General features: G+C 36.3%; 1 protein-coding gene across 10 annotated transcripts in view; it reads left to right on the forward strand.

Annotated features, from left to right (window-relative positions):
* LOC142342675 (uncharacterized) overlaps positions 1-18981 on the forward strand; it is a 173700-nt gene that overhangs the window by 54671 nt on the left and 100048 nt on the right. For 3 of the 10 annotated variants that reach the window (XM_075394154.1, XM_075394157.1, XM_075394156.1), the window contains 5 exons: positions 1372-1573; positions 1979-2172; positions 7505-7583; positions 9816-9931; positions 10283-10500. The exons of 6 other annotated variants lie outside the window; for them this stretch is intronic. In XM_075394154.1, coding sequence (XP_075250269.1) covers positions 1372-1573; positions 1979-2172; positions 7505-7583; positions 9816-9931; positions 10283-10483 — 792 coding nt within the window. In that variant the 3' untranslated portion in view covers positions 10484-10500. Of the gene's footprint in view, positions 1-1371; positions 1574-1978; positions 2173-7504; positions 7584-9815; positions 9932-10282; positions 10501-18981 lie in introns of those variants that run through there. One more of the 10 variants, XM_075394155.1, reaches the window with a different exon arrangement.

An 18981-nucleotide genomic window follows, 5' to 3' on the forward strand; every position in this document is an offset into this window, starting at 1 on the left:
GAAGTTCTTTATCGAACTAAAAAGCGGCGAGCAGATATTGAAATTGAATGTAGTATTACAGAATTAATTATGTTTAATAGCCGCCGCCATCCTCTCAGTCGACTCTTATTGCGCTCTTATTGTAACGACTTGGAGAGGAGTTAGGTAGAACGTGTTTTTTGATAGATTATAATAAGATAGATTGTTGGTGTGAATTTGAAACAGGAAATGCCACGCTTCAAAAGAACTTGTTTAGGTCACGCTGCATAAAAAATTGAATAAAACTGGCGAGCAGAGAGTCACTGTGTAAGGATTTTGTTTATGCAACATTTCTGCGGGAAATGTTTGCGGGCTGAATTTTGTTCACGTGGTTTTTGTCCAGTTTAACTTAGTTTACTCAATTCGTTCCACTTGGATAGATATATCGTAGATTTACACGGGGTTTTGTAGGTATTCTGTCTATTTTTGGTAGTAAGTGGGCGTTTTGTAGTATATCATTAAGTTTTTAAGAGCGTTTTCCTTTTCTGCTAGGCGGTGGATTGTTAGTACTGCGCACATTAAACAACCGCTGTTTTCTCACCATTGTGAGAAAATTAAAGATTTCTTGTAACCTATTTTTTTAAATTTTTTAGTTATTGGTCTCAATATTCTGCAAAATTTTACAAAATCATCTCAGGATTTTTACCACTTTTCTCAATCTGCTTAAAAAAGTTTGCCGTGTTTTGGCTGCTTCGTTTCGATTTGGAACTCTTTTAGTTCGTGTCGTCAATCAGTCTTATCAGCTGCATTCTTCATGTTGTTTCCGGAATCTTTCACCTACGTTTTTCTTTGCTCAACAAAATGTTTGGCTCTACCCAATTTTCCCTCCTTCGGTGTTTTGCGTAAAATTTCGCTGTTTTTTCTTTGGGATATTTTTATGCTACGCTCATTCTGCTCGAAGTGGTTTTTAAGAAGCACTTTCTCAGCAAAGCATCTTCTATGGAGAGAGCTAAAATCGAAAAACAATATCAAAAATAGAAACAGAATAAACACATAAAGACCACGTATTTAAAAGCCACGTATTTGAACTTTGTTATTATTAGTCATTGTTACAAGGTCGAGTGTTCATTCGTTTTGATACTAATCCATGTGTTATCTGGTTGAAAAACAGGATTGATCCTAACCGCGTTATCCATTTGAAATAACTAGCACTGTGTCGTCATTTTCTTGAAACTTTTTTTGTTATTGTTTCAATCCCAATCGGGTTCATGGGAATCAATGGCGGCTATTTTGTGGCAATCTGCCTGGTATATTTTATGGTTTTGATTGAAGAATAGTAAATGTACCTCCTTATCTTAGATTTAAAAATTGTTCAGTGATTTTCAGTATTTACGTTTTTTTTTGTTTCTCAAGTGCAATGTCAACTCCAAATATTCGGGATCTCAAAAGACTCTAGTCAAGGAAGTCAATCAACATGCGCTTCCCCAACACAGACCGTTCAACATATGCGTCGCACTAACTAAAGGTAGCTTTGGCTCCTTTAGCTACAGTCGGTTCTGCCAAGTGTTCGAGGAGTCATCGCAAGTTGTTCACACAGATGGCGAAGTTTCGAAGAGTTAGTGCATATCTAGAGCTGTGTTCTAATTATGATGAGCCGTACTCTCCAGGTTATTTTCCACAAGAAAACTTAGTAGTAATGTTGATGAACGAAAAGTTTTTAATGCTATTTGCATGCTTTTATTTCTTTAAAAATTGTGGCATTTGCTATTTTGAATTTTCAGAAATCTCTAAATTGATTGTTAGCACCTCCCAGTTGTTAGCTTTTTCTGGAATTAAAATTTTCAGAAAGAGGGTTTCGACCTATCAGGGACTGTGCAGTATCACGATCGTGACTGATATCTGGCTTAATCGGCTCTGCGTGCAAGCTAACGATTATTTTTCCAGCGCGTTTTTGAATCCTTGACTAATATCCGGGAAATGTTTTTTTTGCAGGTCATTAATAGTTTTTTTTTTGTTTAAGAGATCAAGATGGTGATGGCTGCGCTCGTGATAGTCTGTATTCTGTTGATTGGAACCCTGGCTCATTTGTCATTGAAAAGGTTAAAGCACTGGCGGAAAAAGCGAGAACGCTCGCGAAATACACCGGAAGAGGAGAGTGATTATGAAAACCCCAACTACTCCCTTGGTGGTAATCCATGCCAATATTCATCTCGTGTAAGGAAAGCTGATATTTTTTTTCAATTTCTTAAATATGGTGGCAAATAATAGCTACAATAACTATAACAAGTTTGAAGTTGTCAGAAGTCAGCAGTGCCAGAATTTACAATACCAGAGGTTTCTTTAAATAATGCCCAGAAAACAAAATCCTAACAAAACGTCGCACACGTAAAAATGAAACTTTTGAAACAACTGAAACCTTTACACTCAATCTTTGATATTGGCTCCTACAACATCAAATGAATTCCATTATATGGCATTGCTGTCATCAACAGCCCATTTATGGGACCTATATGTTGTAACAGCTATATGTTGTAATACTAATCAGAGTTTTTACTCTCGTACTTCTCAGACTTTTTAATCTCAAACTTTTTTACTTTAACTGTCGAAGTTTGGCAATTAAACGTAGAAGAATTACAGATAACAGCTTTTTTCAGAAAAACAAGATGACTAACAATTGTGGAAGGTTTGCATTTACGAATGTTTTTTTTCCTCTGAGTTAACAAAGCGTTTGTCAATCACATTTGAAAAAAAAAAGCAAAAACGGGGAACACCCAGAGAATCACTGACCTATTTTAGTAACTTTTCACTTTCAGAAGTGTTTGAAAAATAGCTCCTCAGCCGAATCAATTCAAAATAGCTCCTTAGCCGAACGAAACCAGCTGCTGGCTACAAAATGTGGTTTTTGAACTCGTTGTTCCACATAGAATGCTTTAGTTAACAGACATCGTTTGTCGACAAATTGATAAAATGAATGTATCAACCGCAATTTTACATCTCAGATGCTTTTCTGTAAAACGTTAAAATTAACCGATTTGGACCAAAAAGCCGTTCCAAGCATTCACACAAACTACAAAAGGTTAACATTGTCCATTGCACTGTAACATTGTCCATTATGCTGATGACACCCTGATTTTTCCCGGAAACTCTCTAGTTCTTTTAAGAGTTTGCTTGAAATGCGGCTAAATATTTTGGCCAAAAACAGTGTCGTTCTGCACTCAAAGCAAAAGATACTGCAATAATTTGCGAGAATTTTAAAACATCAATTAGCACAAGATGCAGCCATTAAGTTGGAAGATTATTTAAAATAATCTGAGAAAAGAACTTCAGTGTCTCCCTTGATCAGAGTTGCAGCTATCAAGGTACAGTGGAAAAAAACCTCTAGCGAAAAATGGCTGGCGGCATTGAAGCATTCCATTCTATAAAAAATTGTTTCTCAATTGATTCGAGAATAACTTTGATGAATTATTTAGTGCTTAGTCTTGTTAATTAGTGGCTTTTTGCGATGTACCATTAGACGTTCGTAATTTTTTTAAAAACAAGACTGGAAAAAAATAATTTAAATGGGCATTATTTTCAGGTTTAAACCGAAAGAAATTTGATTACTCATACGATTAGAAATTGAATTATTCGACTAGAAGTTGAAAAAAAACATTTGTTCAGACTTTTTTAAGAGAAGAGTTCTGCTTTCCAAACATTGAAGATGCCTATTTTGCCGTACAACCTAAACCAATCGGTTTAGCTGCGCGGTCATAGAATTATTTTTCTTGCAATATTATTTTCCATGTGAAAAAATAACGTTCTGTTATGATATAAGCTCTTACTTTTTGTAATTTTTTGGGACATAAAAATTTAAAAATGGAGACCTATATCCTGGAGATTCTATAGATTCATTTAGAACTTTGTTCTATCAAATTTTTGGTCAGTTCTGTAGTAGTTTTCAACATAAACTCCCCTATTGCCAAGTTTCTTTAAATATAATGGAATAATGGTATTTTTTCCTCAAAAATGCGTGAAATTCTCTCTCCGTGGCTTCAACAAATAGAGAGTCCCGGAAAAGATAATTGAAGCATATCCGAATTTTAGAATTCCTGAATTCTTTGGATTCAGAAATTTGTAATATCAAAAATATCTCTATAAAATGGCCGAAGTAAACTTCCATGAACTTCCGGTATCATAAAAATTGCAACATGCCTGTTCCGGGCGAAGTTGTGTTAATGAGCAGAATTGCTCGTAAGTTCCAGTTGTTGATACGCGGTTCTTGATTTAAACTGAAGTTATCATTTATTTCAACAGAATCACCTAACTTATGCTAAGATAAATCAAAAGCAATATTGCAACCCCATTTTTACTTACAAATTTTTTCCTGTCATTTTGTTTCGGCTTCGCCCTTTCTTCTTTATTGTCATCTTTTCCCTCCTTCCGGGTTTTGTTGTTGTAGAAGAATCTTCCACACTTTCCGATCTGCTTTATACGTTGCAACTTTTTGAGCAAGAAGTTGTTTGTTTCCATCTCTTCAATAGCAACTTTTATTTTTGCTGTTTTTCTGCTTTTTGTAACTATTGGTTTAAGAAACCATTTGTGTTTTCTTATATTAGAAGGGCAATTCATCAGAGGGCAATTAATGGATCAATGTTACTTACACACTGTTTCTTTTAGAAAAATATCAGTGACTTTTGTTTTGCACGTTATTGTTTTTCTTTTTTGTACTGTTTCTTAGTCTCATAAATGATTGGTCTCAATGGAGCGTTGTAGAAGCTGTAAATGTAAATTTTCAAGTTATTTTCTTGTGTCATACTACTTTTTCACATTTTATTTTGATTGTTTTAGTCGTGCCTCGTTTTGAAATCGTTTATTCGTGTGATCACTTAGTCTCATTAATGAAAGTCCTCCTGTTTTCTAATATGGTAGTAATTAACGTTTTGTGATTATAGTTACTGTTTTTTGTTTCTTTGACACTATCTGTATCTAAAAACTATGGCGCATTTTTCCTTTTTGCGTATCTTTGTTCTTTTTTTCATGTCTCCCTGATTAATCATCTGACCAATCATAATAATCATGAGGTTAATCATTAATTGTTAGTGAAGGTTAAACAATTGATATAATTTGTTCAATTCCTAGTTGTTTATTTCTATGGCGTTGATACAATTTGTTTTTAAAAATTAAAAGCGAAATTTCGCACACTCTTTAGTTTGTTTTGTCCATAAATTTGGTATAATTGTTGGCGGTCGTAATCGGTTGCTAAGGGACATGAAGGAATTTAATTTACACTTTGAGTTCTGAGCAGTCGTTTTTTATGATTTTAAAGTGATTTAAAGTATAAAGTGAAAAATGGAAGACTTGCCGGTTTATGTTGGTTTTCTTTTGGTTTTGTCCCTTAGTCCTAAAAAACAGGCATTATCATTGGTTTTTAGACGGTTATCCTCAGTTTATCGTCTTCAAATTTTAGCTCTTTCTTTCCTTGATTGAGGTACCATTTGTTTCTAGAATCAACAAAAGGAGAAACGAAATCAATAGTATAAACGGGATAGAAGCCCAATTATAGCTGCCCGCTGCATGTACTTCTTTCTCATGAGTGTTTTTTTTTACCATATCTAATGCTTTCTGGTTTTGTTACCAGGCCCTGTTTCCGCTTATTGAAAAACCAAAGTATGTCTAACTACAAAATGAAAGCAAAATATTTTTCGTACGAAAATCAGTTATTTTTCTATTCTTCCTAGCCAAATCGTGGTTGTGGAAATCAGTGGTGGCAATTTTATGGCAGTTTGCGGGATAAGTTTTTGCGAGAGCTGCAGTATTTTTTCAGACCAATGTTTTGCAGCATCTTGAAGAACGTGTTAATTGTCCTTCCTTAGTTAACAGATCATTAATTGCTCTCAAACGAAGTTTTTCGCTTGATCAGTTTTTCCTCTGACACATTTGACTTTTCGTCCGCAAAAACGGGATAAACAGGTAGCGCCCATTGGGCATTAAGTGCTCTTAGAGCCTTTCAGCTCTGTTTCAGCACAAACTGTTTTGGAGACTTATGGTGTGAAGGGCGGTTCTTATGGTGTGAAGGGGGAGATTGACTCCCCCCACCCACTATTGCCACCCATCAGCCCCCGGTGCACCCCCCGTTGTGCTAACTTACGCGCCGTCAATTAAGCTAAAGCTAGACTCACTAAACCGTGCCCAGCTATTGACGAAGCCAACCGGTCGTTTGAGATCAGTTCGCCCGACGTTAGTCGGTTGTTTTAATTTGTTATTAAAAGCAGTAAATGGTTGTTATAAAAACCATGTTGTGAACCTAAGTGAAAAACCATTTATGGTGCGGTTAAAATTGCCAGTTTCCTTTTGTCGGGTGTTCGGACGGTGATCATTCTAAGACGTATTTTCTTTGCTGATCTTTTTAAGACGTATCTTTCTTAGGCCTATTTTATTTAATGAGCGTCGGGGGTTGAGATGAGAGTCGTTTTTGTGGGGAGGTGGATCCTTGGCGAAAACAATACTAGGATACTATTCAACCGATATTTTTGCATGCATTGAGTAAAAGTTATTTGGTTTTAGAATTTTGGCGAATACTAAATAAAACGCTTGAAAACTTTACTTTAAAATCTTTGTCGACACTATAATGCAGTCGAGTGTCCCGATGTACAATTTTTGTACGTACAAAAAGCTCGACAAGTTCCATGTAAAATATAATACTTTATGACATTTTTGCATTATTTAAACACTTTAGTCATACCCGGCAGAGGATTTCGACAAAGTATGATTATTTTTGGGTGAAAGAATAGAGAACGTGCTGATAACGTATCCATTAATTTAATCTAAATACTTATTAAACATTGGACGCGGAAAGTTTGAGAATATTGAGTTAAAATGGTGTAAACCACTCAACATTCGGGAAAGAAATTAGCTAACTAATTGGTGTATTTTTATAAATTTTTGATGTGCAGACAAATTTCAGGGACTACATAGCGTCGAGTGGATGTTGAGGTGCTTTTTGCGAGTGTCTCAATTAGTCTTTGTCTAATTTCCTCAAATCTTAACTGAAAAAATTGTGCCTAATGGATGCAAAAGATTTGTGTGCCTAATCGAAATTTGCCTAATATGCAATGCCCCATTGTTGAAATTGAAAAAATGAGGCCAATGTTTTACTTTTCATGTCCGTTATCTCTTCCCGGCCACCTCCTTTCTGCTTGGTAAAAAGTTGGGCATACGAGTTTCAGAAACGAGCATATTGCCTTGGCGGACCGAATAAGGGCTTTGTTCAACTTTGTTTCTTTTTAATAACTAAGAAAATGATTCAAGTGGTCTGTAAATTTTCTAAGAATAAAACGGTTTTGTTAGAGTCGGGTCAATTAGTATTTTTTTTCAACAGATTTGCTTTAAAACCTGTGATTTTAGCTGAATCATTAAACGTAACGTTGACACTCTGGTAATATGCCCGCCTATGTATCTGATTTCCATCTTTCCTCTTCATCGTTTTGTTAATTTCCTATTACGTTTTATCACAATTCATTGCGTATAATGTATGTATTCCCACAAACCCTCACGTTGCTACTTTTAGCCACCAACGTCTGTTGGAGAAGTTCAGGCGACTGTGGTTAATGATGGAGACGAAGCATACAGGAGCAGCAGTGCTAATGGTAGGATGACAGCAGGGAAAAATACCCAAAATATACCCAATATTTTCTATTGTTGAAATATATTTGTCGATGAGGTTTATTTTTAGTAAGATTCCACTAACTGAGAGCAGCAATGTAACCAATAAGTTTTGATTGTTTTCACCCATCTGCCCGTGTTTCAAGTTTTCCCAGTGTTCCAAGTTTTGCAAACGTATGAAATTTTTTACGCTAGTTTTATTCTCTGTGATGTGTACAAAATTTTTTATCCCAAATTACTTTCTTTACCAATCATCCTTATTTGTTTCTGAGCTGTTTCAAACAACGATTTTGGGCTAATATTGCACATATAGCCAATTTTGAGATAATTATATTGTCAAGTTTGTCTATCTTTGTCTAGAGAACCACCCTTAGCTCCCAAGAGTTTTCTTTGTTCTGCTAATTTAGCTAAGATTCAAATGTTGTAACGTTTGCACCCCGTTGCAACAATTTATTGATGAAATGTTTTGTTTTCAGACATCTCAACTTTTTCTAATTAACTGTTCTCAAACGATGCTTGCTGCAGTTATTTGCGCCATATTGGCGTTTTTTGATGCGGTTGTTAACCTGTTTGATTATGTTAGAACGGGGAATTAGTAGAATCATTTTGGGACCACTAATAGCCTCAATATTGCTTCGCGGCCTTTTCTCACTCTTTTCCATTTTCTCTTTGCTATTGCTTCAAGTACCATTTTCACACTTTATTGCTTCACGTTTAATTTCAAAGTAGAGTGAGAGATAATGGTGTCTGAACAAAAACTCGCTAGTGTTTTTATTTGTTCACATGCGGCATTTTTACATTGGTTTTACTGTTTTTTTTATTCTTTCTGCTTTTTTCTCAATGGTTTTTCCCAATCAATTCATAGTCCATTCTAGCTCTTGTTGTTTTTCTTTAGTCAGTAAAAATTCTTTGAATTGTGTCAGGACTTTTTTTCGTTTTTTGTTTTTTTTAATTGTTTTTTAATTCGTTTTAACTTTTGATCACGTTTTTCGCTTTATATTGGTCATGATTTTCACGTTTGACTCGTGACTAAGCCGGGTCATTAAATCATATTGTATTAGGTTATCAAAGTTTATTAGAGTGATCGCTAGCTGACATTGTTAATTGCTTTGAACGAAGTTCATAGCAATTATTGTATACGGGAGTCTTTTTATACAAATTTTTTGCTTGACCTTTTAGCGCTTTCCTTCTAGAACATTCTTTGACTTCCCAAGTGACCTTTTCACACTTTCGTTCTTCGTTTTTGAGTGATCATTTTTGCTCTCGCTCCGGAGTAAAGCTTGTTGCTAATATAAAGTTGGTTGCGGCATATCAAATTAAGGGCCAAATAGCACAGTCGGTAGTGCATAGGGTTATTCAGCGGGAGGTCAATGGGTCGAATCCCGGCGGGTCAAATGTTTTTCCATCCGCCTGTCGTTTAAGAGCAATTCTTCCGACATTAGTCGGTTTATGTTTATTAAGCTTGATAGCTTTCAGTTTAGAAGCTGAGTTAAGTATAGTTTTAGAATCTAACTGAAACTGCACCAAATTAGAACACTTGTTGACACTTTCGGTCATTTGTCTCTTTCTTTTTCTGCTTCAATCCCGATGTGCAGCAAGTGCGTCAACGGCGGCTGTTTTCCAGCAACTTGCCGGCTATGTTTAACTGTTGAAACTGCTAAAACTTTCGTATTTTAAAGTCAACTATTTCTCGTGTGACTTTTTCTGATTGGCGTTGAAGAATTCAAGCATAGAATAAAACTTTAGTTCAGGGGTTATATGGATGGGCCATCTAAATAATTGCCTCGGTGGCCATTGATGAGCCACTGATCTTTTCAAAAGCTTTTTGATTCGTTTTTAAATGCGTTTTAATTATTATTAGTGGTCGGTGTTATATGCCGATCAGTTCCTTTCACTTTCGCGCGGAATTGATTTTAAGTTTGTGCAAGCGTGCTTTTGCTTTGAAATTTAGTTTTGTACCATTATAGGAGACAAAACATGACATTAAGATCCAAAGTTGGCAAATCAAGGTGCACATTTTCTACCAAGAGGAACGAAAAAAGTCGACTCTAAAGTTTTTCGTATGGCCTTTCTCGATTTTTTCCCGTGTCAGCATAATGCACACCATTATTTAAAATAAAACTTTACATGATATTTTTCTCGGTTCATAATAAATTTCACAATTTTTCATATGAAACTAATGAGCTCGAATCTGTTTTTACATAGATTTATTTTAGCAGTTGGGAGTGGAGACTACACTAGCAGTGGCTACGATACTCAAATTTCTCCCTCAACATCTGACTATACCTCTCACACTGCCACTGACAACCAGAGTGAAGATACGACAAACGAAGTGACTACACCATTTTTTTATTCAGATTCAACAAAAATTAGTTAACAAAACTAACTTTTGTCATAGTTTTTAGTGCAAGGGTTTCGGAACAATAATAAATTCTCTTTTGAGTGATTGGTAAAGCAATCAATCTAATTTCATTGAGAAACTAAATTAATGAGTCAAGATTACAATCAATTTCGTATGGAACCCAAACGGAACCGTCGCAACCAGTCATTTTTTTTGGTCATAAATCAGTTGTTTCCCCCCGTTTTGAAGAAACAGTAATGTTTAATCAATTTTAGTACTACCTAGGCTGTTACTCATCGGTCTTCTGATCTCTTAGGGGGTGATATAAAAATTTTGTTTCAGGGACTTGCCGAGAATATACACTTTCCGGCCACTGGTGGGGAAAATTTTGTTCATGACTACACAGAACAGCCAGGGTTTGAATTCCAGACCCAGATTATCCGCCATCAGACAGAGATAAAGTGGGACCTCTGGAAGAACAGGCTGCGCAATTTCTTTTTTGGAGCCACCAGAAGAAATAAGGTCAGTCATGTATTATTGTAATCAACTAAGTAGCCTTGCCTTACTGACTATGTTGAGTGCCCTGTTGGTAAAATGCCATTTTCAAATCGCGTTAATGATTATTACCGCATTTTTGTTGTCACCATCGCGAAGTTATCAAACTCTGAGGCTAAGCTGAATTGTTGAATACTTTACAGAGGGCAATAACAACCGGTTTGTGAAGTTCTTCTCAACTATCGTTGCAATTACAATTGTTGCAAAACTTACGCCTCTGTGTTCCTGATTAGACTTTTTTTGGCCACTTCATCTGATTTTCCGCCATCTTCATATAGCAACTTGGCGCGAAAAAAAGCCAAGTCATCTGCACGGGACAGAATTTAATGCAATCGCACTAAAAGCGTATCACACCTACACATAGTTAACCTAAAATTGAATGAAACATTGTGGTTTTTATTTGATAGGAAATATTTGGTCGGATTAAAATGAAAGCCGGATGAAATCAGACGAGGAAATTAATTGATCAATAAGGTTGTAGAAGCGTTGTAGAAGCTGTAAATGTAAATTTTCAAGTTATTTTCTTGTGTCATACTACTTTTTCACATTTTATTTTGATTGTTTTAGTCGTGCCTCGTTTTGAAATCGTTTATTCGTGTGATCACTTAGTCTCATTAATGAAAGTCCTCCTGTTTTCTAATATGGTAGTAATTAACGTTTTGTGATTATAGTTACTGTTTTTTGTTTCTTTGACACTATCTGTATCTAAAAACTATGGCGCATTTTTCCTTTTTGCGTATCTTTGTTCTTTTTTTCATGTCTCCCTGATTAATCATCTGACCAATCATAATAATCATGAGGTTAATCATTAATTGTTAGTGAAGGTTAAACAATTGATATAATTTGTTCAATTCCTAGTTGTTTATTTCTATGGCGTTGATACAATTTGTTTTTAAAAATTAAAAGCGAAATTTCGCACACTCTTTAGTTTGTTTTGTCCATAAATTTGGTATAATTGTTGGCGGTCGTAATCGGTTGCTAAGGGACATGAAGGAATTTAATTTACACTTTGAGTTCTGAGCAGTCGTTTTTTATGATTTTAAAGTGATTTAAAGTATAAAGTGAAAAATGGAAGACTTGCCGGTTTATGTTGGTTTTCTTTTGGTTTTGTCCCTTAGTCCTAAAAAACAGGCATTATCATTGGTTTTTAGACGGTTATCCTCAGTTTATCGTCTTCAAATTTTAGCTCTTTCTTTCCTTGATTGAGGTACCATTTGTTTCTAGAATCAACAAAAGGAGAAACGAAATCAATAGTATAAACGGGATAGAAGCCCAATTATAGCTGCCCGCTGCATGTACTTCTTTCTCATGAGTGTTTTTTTTTACCATATCTAATGCTTTCTGGTTTTGTTACCAGGCCCTGTTTCCGCTTATTGAAAAACCAAAGTATGTCTAACTACAAAATGAAAGCAAAATATTTTTCGTACGAAAATCAGTTATTTTTCTATTCTTCCTAGCCAAATCGTGGTTGTGGAAATCAGTGGTGGCAATTTTATGGCAGTTTGCGGGATAAGTTTTTGCGAGAGCTGCAGTATTTTTTCAGACCAATGTTTTGCAGCATCTTGAAGAACGTGTTAATTGTCCTTCCTTAGTTAACAGATCATTAATTGCTCTCAAACGAAGTTTTTCGCTTGATCAGTTTTTCCTCTGACACATTTGACTTTTCGTCCGCAAAAACGGGATAAACAGGTAGCGCCCATTGGGCATTAAGTGCTCTTAGAGCCTTTCAGCTCTGTTTCAGCACAAACTGTTTTGGAGACTTATGGTGTGAAGGGCGGTTCTTATGGTGTGAAGGGGGAGATTGACTCCCCCCACCCACTATTGCCACCCATCAGCCCCCGGTGCACCCCCCGTTGTGCTAACTTACGCGCCGTCAATTAAGCTAAAGCTAGACTCACTAAACCGTGCCCAGCTATTGACGAAGCCAACCGGTCGTTTGAGATCAGTTCGCCCGACGTTAGTCGGTTGTTTTAATTTGTTATTAAAAGCAGTAAATGGTTGTTATAAAAACCATGTTGTGAACCTAAGTGAAAAACCATTTATGGTGCGGTTAAAATTGCCAGTTTCCTTTTGTCGGGTGTTCGGACGGTGATCATTCTAAGACGTATTTTCTTTGCTGATCTTTTTAAGACGTATCTTTCTTAGGCCTATTTTATTTAATGAGCGTCGGGGGTTGAGATGAGAGTCGTTTTTGTGGGGAGGTGGATCCTTGGCGAAAACAATACTAGGATACTATTCAACCGATATTTTTGCATGCATTGAGTAAAAGTTATTTGGTTTTAGAATTTTGGCCAATACTAAATAAAACGCTTGAAAACTTTACTTTAAAATCTTTGTCGACACTATAATGCAGTCGAGTGTCCCGATGTACAATTTTTGTACGTACAAAAAGCTCGACAAGTTCCATGTAAAATATAATACTTTATGACATTTTTGCATTATTTAAACACTTTAGTCATACCCGGCAGAGGATTTCGACAAAGTATGATTATTTTTGGGTGAAAGAATAGAGAACGTGCTGATAACGTATCCATTAATTTAATCTAAATACTTATTAAACATTGGACGCGGAAAGTTTGAGAATATTGAGTTAAAATGGTGTAAACCACTCAACATTCGGGAAAGAAATTAGCTAACTAATTGGTGTATTTTTATAAATTTTTGATGTGCAGACAAATTTCAGGGACTACATAGCGTCGAGTGGATGTTGAGGTGCTTTTTGCGAGTGTCTCAATTAGTCTTTGTCTAATTTCCTCAAATCTTAACTGAAAAAATTGTGCCTAATGGATGCAAAAGATTTGTGTGCCTAATCGAAATTTGCCTAATATGCAATGCCCCATTGTTGAAATTGAAAAAATGAGGCCAATGTTTTACTTTTCATGTCCGTTATCTCTTCCCGGCCACCTCCTTTCTGCTTGGTAAAAAGTTGGGCATACGAGTTTCAGAAACGAGCATATTGCCTTGGCGGACCGAATAAGGGCTTTGTTCAACTTTGTTTCTTTTTAATAACTAAGAAAATGATTCAAGTGGTCTGTAAATTTTCTAAGAATAAAACGGTTTTGTTAGAGTCGGGTCAATTAGTATTTTTTTTCAACAGATTTGCTTTAAAACCTGTGATTTTAGCTGAATCATTAAACGTAACGTTGACACTCTGGTAATATGCCCGCCTATGTATCTGATTTCCATCTTTCCTCTTCATCGTTTTGTTAATTTCCTATTACGTTTTATCACAATTCATTGCGTATAATGTATGTATTCCCACAAACCCTCACGTTGCTACTTTTAGCCACCAACGTCTGTTGGAGAAGTTCAGGCGACTGTGGTTAATGATGGAGACGAAGCATACAGGAGCAGCAGTGCTAATGGTAGGATGACAGCAGGGAAAAATACCCAAAATATACCCAATATTTTCTATTGTTGAAATATATTTGTCGATGAGGTTTATTTTTAGTAAGATTCCACTAACTGAGAGCAGCAATGTAACCAATAAGTTTTGATTGTTTTCACCCATCTGCCCGTGTTTCAAGTTTTCCCAGTGTTCCAAGTTTTGCAAACGTATGAAATTTTTTACGCTAGTTTTATTCTCTGTGATGTGTACAAAATTTTTTATCCCAAATTACTTTCTTTACCAATCATCCTAATTGTTTCTGAGCTGTTTCAAACAACGATTTTGGGCTAATATTGCACATATAGCCAATTTTGAGATAATTATATTGTCAAGTTTGTCTATCTTTGTCTAGAGAACCACCCTTAGCTCCCAAGAGTTTTCTTTGTTCTGCTAATTTAGCTAAGATTCAAATGTTGTAACGTTTGCACCCCGTTGCAACAATTTATTGATGAAATGTTTTGTTTTCAGACATCTCAACTTTTTCTAATTAACTGTTCTCAAACGATGCTTGCTGCAGTTATTTGCGCCATATTGGCGTTTTTTGATGCGGTTGTTAACCTGTTTGATTATGTTAGAACGGGGAATTAGTAGAATCATTTTGGGACCACTAATAGCCTCAATATTGCTTCGCGGCCTTTTCTCACTCTTTTCCATTTTCTCTTTGCTATTGCTTCAAGTACCATTTTCACACTTTATTGCTTCACGTTTAATTTCAAAGTAGAGTGAGAGATAATGGTGTCTGAACAAAAACTCGCTAGTGTTTTTATTTGTTCACATGCGGCATTTTTACATTGGTTTTACTGTTTTTTTTATTCTTTCTGCTTTTTTCTCAATGGTTTTTCCCAATCAATTCATAGTCCATTCTAGCTCTTGTTGTTTTTCTTTAGTCAGTAAAAATTCTTTGAATTGTGTCAGGACTTTTTTTCGTTTTTTGTTTTTTTTAATTGTTTTTTAATTCGTTTTAACTTTTGATCACGTTTTTCGCTTTATATTGGTCATGATTTTCACGTTTGACTCGTGACTAAGCCGGGTCATTAAATCATATTGTATTAGGTTATCAAAGTTTATTAGAGTGATCGCTAGCTGACATTGTTAATTGCTTTGAACGAAGTTCATAGCAATTATTGTATACGGGAGTCTTTTTATACAAATTTTTTGCTTGACCTTTTAGCGCTTTCCTTCTAGAACATTCTTTGACTTCCCAAGTGACCTTTTCACACTTTCGTTCTTCGTTTTTGAGTGATCATTTTTGCTCTCGCTCCGGAGTAAAGCTTGTTGCTAATATAAAGTTGGTTGCGGCATATCAAATTAAGGGCCAAATAGCACAGTCGGTAGTGCATAGGGTTATTCAGCGGGAGGTCAATGGGTCGAATCCCGGCGGGTCAAATGTTTTTCCATCCGCCTGTCGTTTAAGAGCAATTCTTCCGACATTAGTCGGTTTATGTTTATTAAGCTTGATAGCTTTCAGTTTAGAAGCTGAGTTAAGTATAGTTTTAGAATCTAACTGAAACTGCACCAAATTAGAACACTTGTTGACACTTTCGGTCATTTGTCTCTTTCTTTTTCTGCTTCAATCCCGATGTGCAGCAAGTGCGTCAACGGCGGCTGTTTTCCAGCAACTTGCCGGCTATGTTTAACTGTTGAAACTGCTAAAACTTTCGTATTTTAAAGTCAACTATTTCTCGTGTGACTTTTTCTGATTGGCGTTGAAGAATTCAAGCATAGAATAAAACTTTAGTTCAGGGGTTATATGGATGGGCCATCTAAATAATTGCCTCGGTGGCCATTGATGAGCCACTGATCTTTTCAAAAGCTTTTTGATTCGTTTTTAAATGCGTTTTAATTATTATTAGTGGTCGGTGTTATATGCCGATCAGTTCCTTTCACTTTCGCGCGGAATTGATTTTAAGTTTGTGCAAGCGTGCTTTTGCTTTGAAATTTAGTTTTGTACCATTATAGGAGACAAAACATGACATTAAGATCCAAAGTTGGCAAATCAAGGTGCACATTTTCTACCAAGAGGAACGAAAAAAGTCGACTCTAAAGTTTTTCGTATGGCCTTTCTCGATTTTTTCCCGTGTCAGCATAATGCACACCATTATTTAAAATAAAACTTTACATGATATTTTTCTCGGTTCATAATAAATTTCACAATTTTTCATATGAAACTAATGAGCTCGAATCTGTTTTTACATAGATTTATTTTAGCAGTTGGGAGTGGAGACTACACTAGCAGTGGCTACGATACTCAAATTTCTCCCTCAACATCTGACTATACCTCTCACACTGCCACTGACAACCAGAGTGAAGATACGACAAACGAAGTGACTACACCATTTTTTTATTCAAATTCAACAAAAATTAGTTAACAAAACTAACTTTTGTCATAGTTTTTAGTGCAAGGGTTTCGGAACAATAATAAATTCTCTTTTGAGTGATTGGTAAAGCAATCAATCTAATTTCATTGAGAAACTAAATTAATGAGTCAAGATTACAATCAATTTCGTATGGAACCCAAACGGAACCGTCGCAACCAGTCATTTTTTTTGGTCATAAATCAGTTGTTTCCCCCCGTTTTGAAGAAACAGTAATGTTTAATCAATTTTAGTACTACCTAGGCTGTTACTCATCGGTCTTCTGATCTCTTAGGGGGTGATATAAAAATTTTGTTTCAGGGACTTGCCGAGAATATACACTTTCCGGCCACTGGTGGGGAAAATTTTGTTCATGACTACACAGAACAGCCAGGGTTTGAATTCCAGACCCAGATTATCCGCCATCAGACAGAGATAAAGTGGGACCTCTGGAAGAACAGGCTGCGCAATTTCTTTTTTGGAGCCACCAGAAGAAATAAGGTCAGTCATGTATTATTGTAATCAACTAAGTAGCCTTGCCTTACTGACTATGTTGAGTGCCCTGTTGGTAAAATGCCATTTTCAAATCGCGTTAATGATTATTACCGCATTTTTGTTGTCACCATCGCGAAGTTATCAAACTCTGAGGCTAAGCTGAATTGTTGAATACTTTACAGAGGGCAATAACAACCGGTTTGTGAAGTTCTTCTCAACTATCGTTGCAATTACAATTGTTGCAAAACTTACGCCTCTGTGTTCCTGATTAGACTTTTTTTGGCCACTTCATCTGATTTTCCGCCATCTTCATATAGCAACTTGGCGCGAAAAAAAGCCAAGTCATCTGCACGGGACAGAATTTAATGCAATCGCACTAAAAGCGTATCACACCTACACATAGTTAACCTAAAATTGAATGAAACATTGTGGTTTTTATTTGATAGGAAATATTTGGTCGGATTAAAATGAAAGCCGGATGAAATCAGACGAGGAAATTAATTGATCAATAAGGGTTACATCTGGATAAATAATTTGAAGGTTGAATTTTCGATTGTTGGGGTTTCGCGCTTATGCGATTTGGGTCAGTTCTTTGCTTAGAATTTGATTTCTCAGCATAATGTATTGCAACGAAAAAATGCAGATGACAAGCCAAGGTTGTTGCCTGCGCTTGGGAAAGCAATCGAAAATAAAACTTAGGCAGAGTTATAAAGAGGCATCGGATACCCATAACTTGGAAAAAGGAAAATGAAAAAAAAAGAAAAATTTCACTATCCGATTGAGCAATTTTAAGTCCCTTGCTTAGGATCGTCATATTTAGTTTAGTGGTTTCTATTTATGGTTCTGAAAATGAAGAAAATCCTATTTTAGGGTTTACTGCAAATGTGTTAACTGGTGCTTACATACGATGTTATAATGATTAATTACGCTCGAACGAACCTTATAGCCGAGTGGTTAATGCTGCAGACTTTCACGCCGGAGGCCGTGGGTTCGAAGTCCTCTCTAGTCTAGTCAGAAATTTACGTTGGCTGAGGCCTCCTCTGAATTCAAGTGCACTGGTTGTCGATCGAGATCAGTTTGTCCGGCGCTACTTTTATGTTTAATTGCTCTTGAACGTAGTTCATAGCAATTATTGTAAACGTGTGTGTCTTTTTACGACTCGAAGAGGAGTATTGAGATTTTACAGGTTTTTTACGACTCGAAGAGGAGTAATGTGATTCTACAGTTTTTTTTAGCAGAAAGCAAGTTTGTTCATGACTTGAATTTTGACTTTCTGTTCGAGCATTTACCTCCGTTTTTGATTGTTGACTTCTGTTTTCGAACATTGGACTTTAACAGTAGCTTCGTTTGTAATGTATAGTAATTATAGCTGCGAAGCTGTAAGCTGAGCGTAGCTATATTGCGGTGCTCTTGGTTTTTTTTTGTTGTCTGACGCTCTTTTTTCGTTTTACATTTGTTCACATAGCAAAGCTGAAAAAGTCAAATTTTCTGAATGACTTCTTCCTCTCAGTAACGGCATTTGCGCGCGTGACGTCATTTCTCACTCGCTTTAGCAAAAGTTTTTAGGTTATTTGCGTGATTAGATTTTGATCATACGTGACTTACCTCACTCAATAAAATGACTTTTGCACTTTAAAACTTAAGTTTAATTTGAATTTTTTAAGGTCAAAGGACCTCATATGTGCAGTAAAGGTCCCTAATAAGAGGCTTCTGCGGAATGAATTTTAACAAGCTTTATTGATTTATCGCTGAATGTTTTTTTACCTAGTTCTTTGAGGGGCGTCAATTTTTTTTTCAATTTAGATCTGTATCTGTTTCTATCTCTATTATATGGCACGCAGGTCTATTCTTTCGCAGCTATTCCGGCAATCTGCCGGCTATGTTTAGGAACTGTTGGTAATGTTCAAGGTAAAGAGGTCATTTTGAGATTTTTTCTTCCTATATAAGTCACCCGTAATTATCTAAACTACACAGCACAACCCCCCCCCCCCTCCCCCACCACCTATCTACCTCCCCCAACACCGACCTACCCCCACCGCCCCCGCACAACCCGCCCCCCTGCAACTTACCCCCCACCTACCCCCACCCCCTCCCCCCAGCTACCCCAGCACTACCCACCTCCCCAACTTATCTACCCACCCACCCACCTACCTACCTACCCCCCCCCCCCCCATTAACTACCCACCCCCACTTTAATGTGGTTTGTTGGGCTACTTTTGTTTTTTTTTCTTTTGTCTATTTTGATGTTC

This window comes from Convolutriloba macropyga, chromosome 7, assembly GCF_964194025.1.
Source record: "Convolutriloba macropyga chromosome 7, txConMacr16.3, whole genome shotgun sequence".
NCBI lineage: Eukaryota > Metazoa > Xenacoelomorpha > Acoela > Convolutidae > Convolutriloba > Convolutriloba macropyga.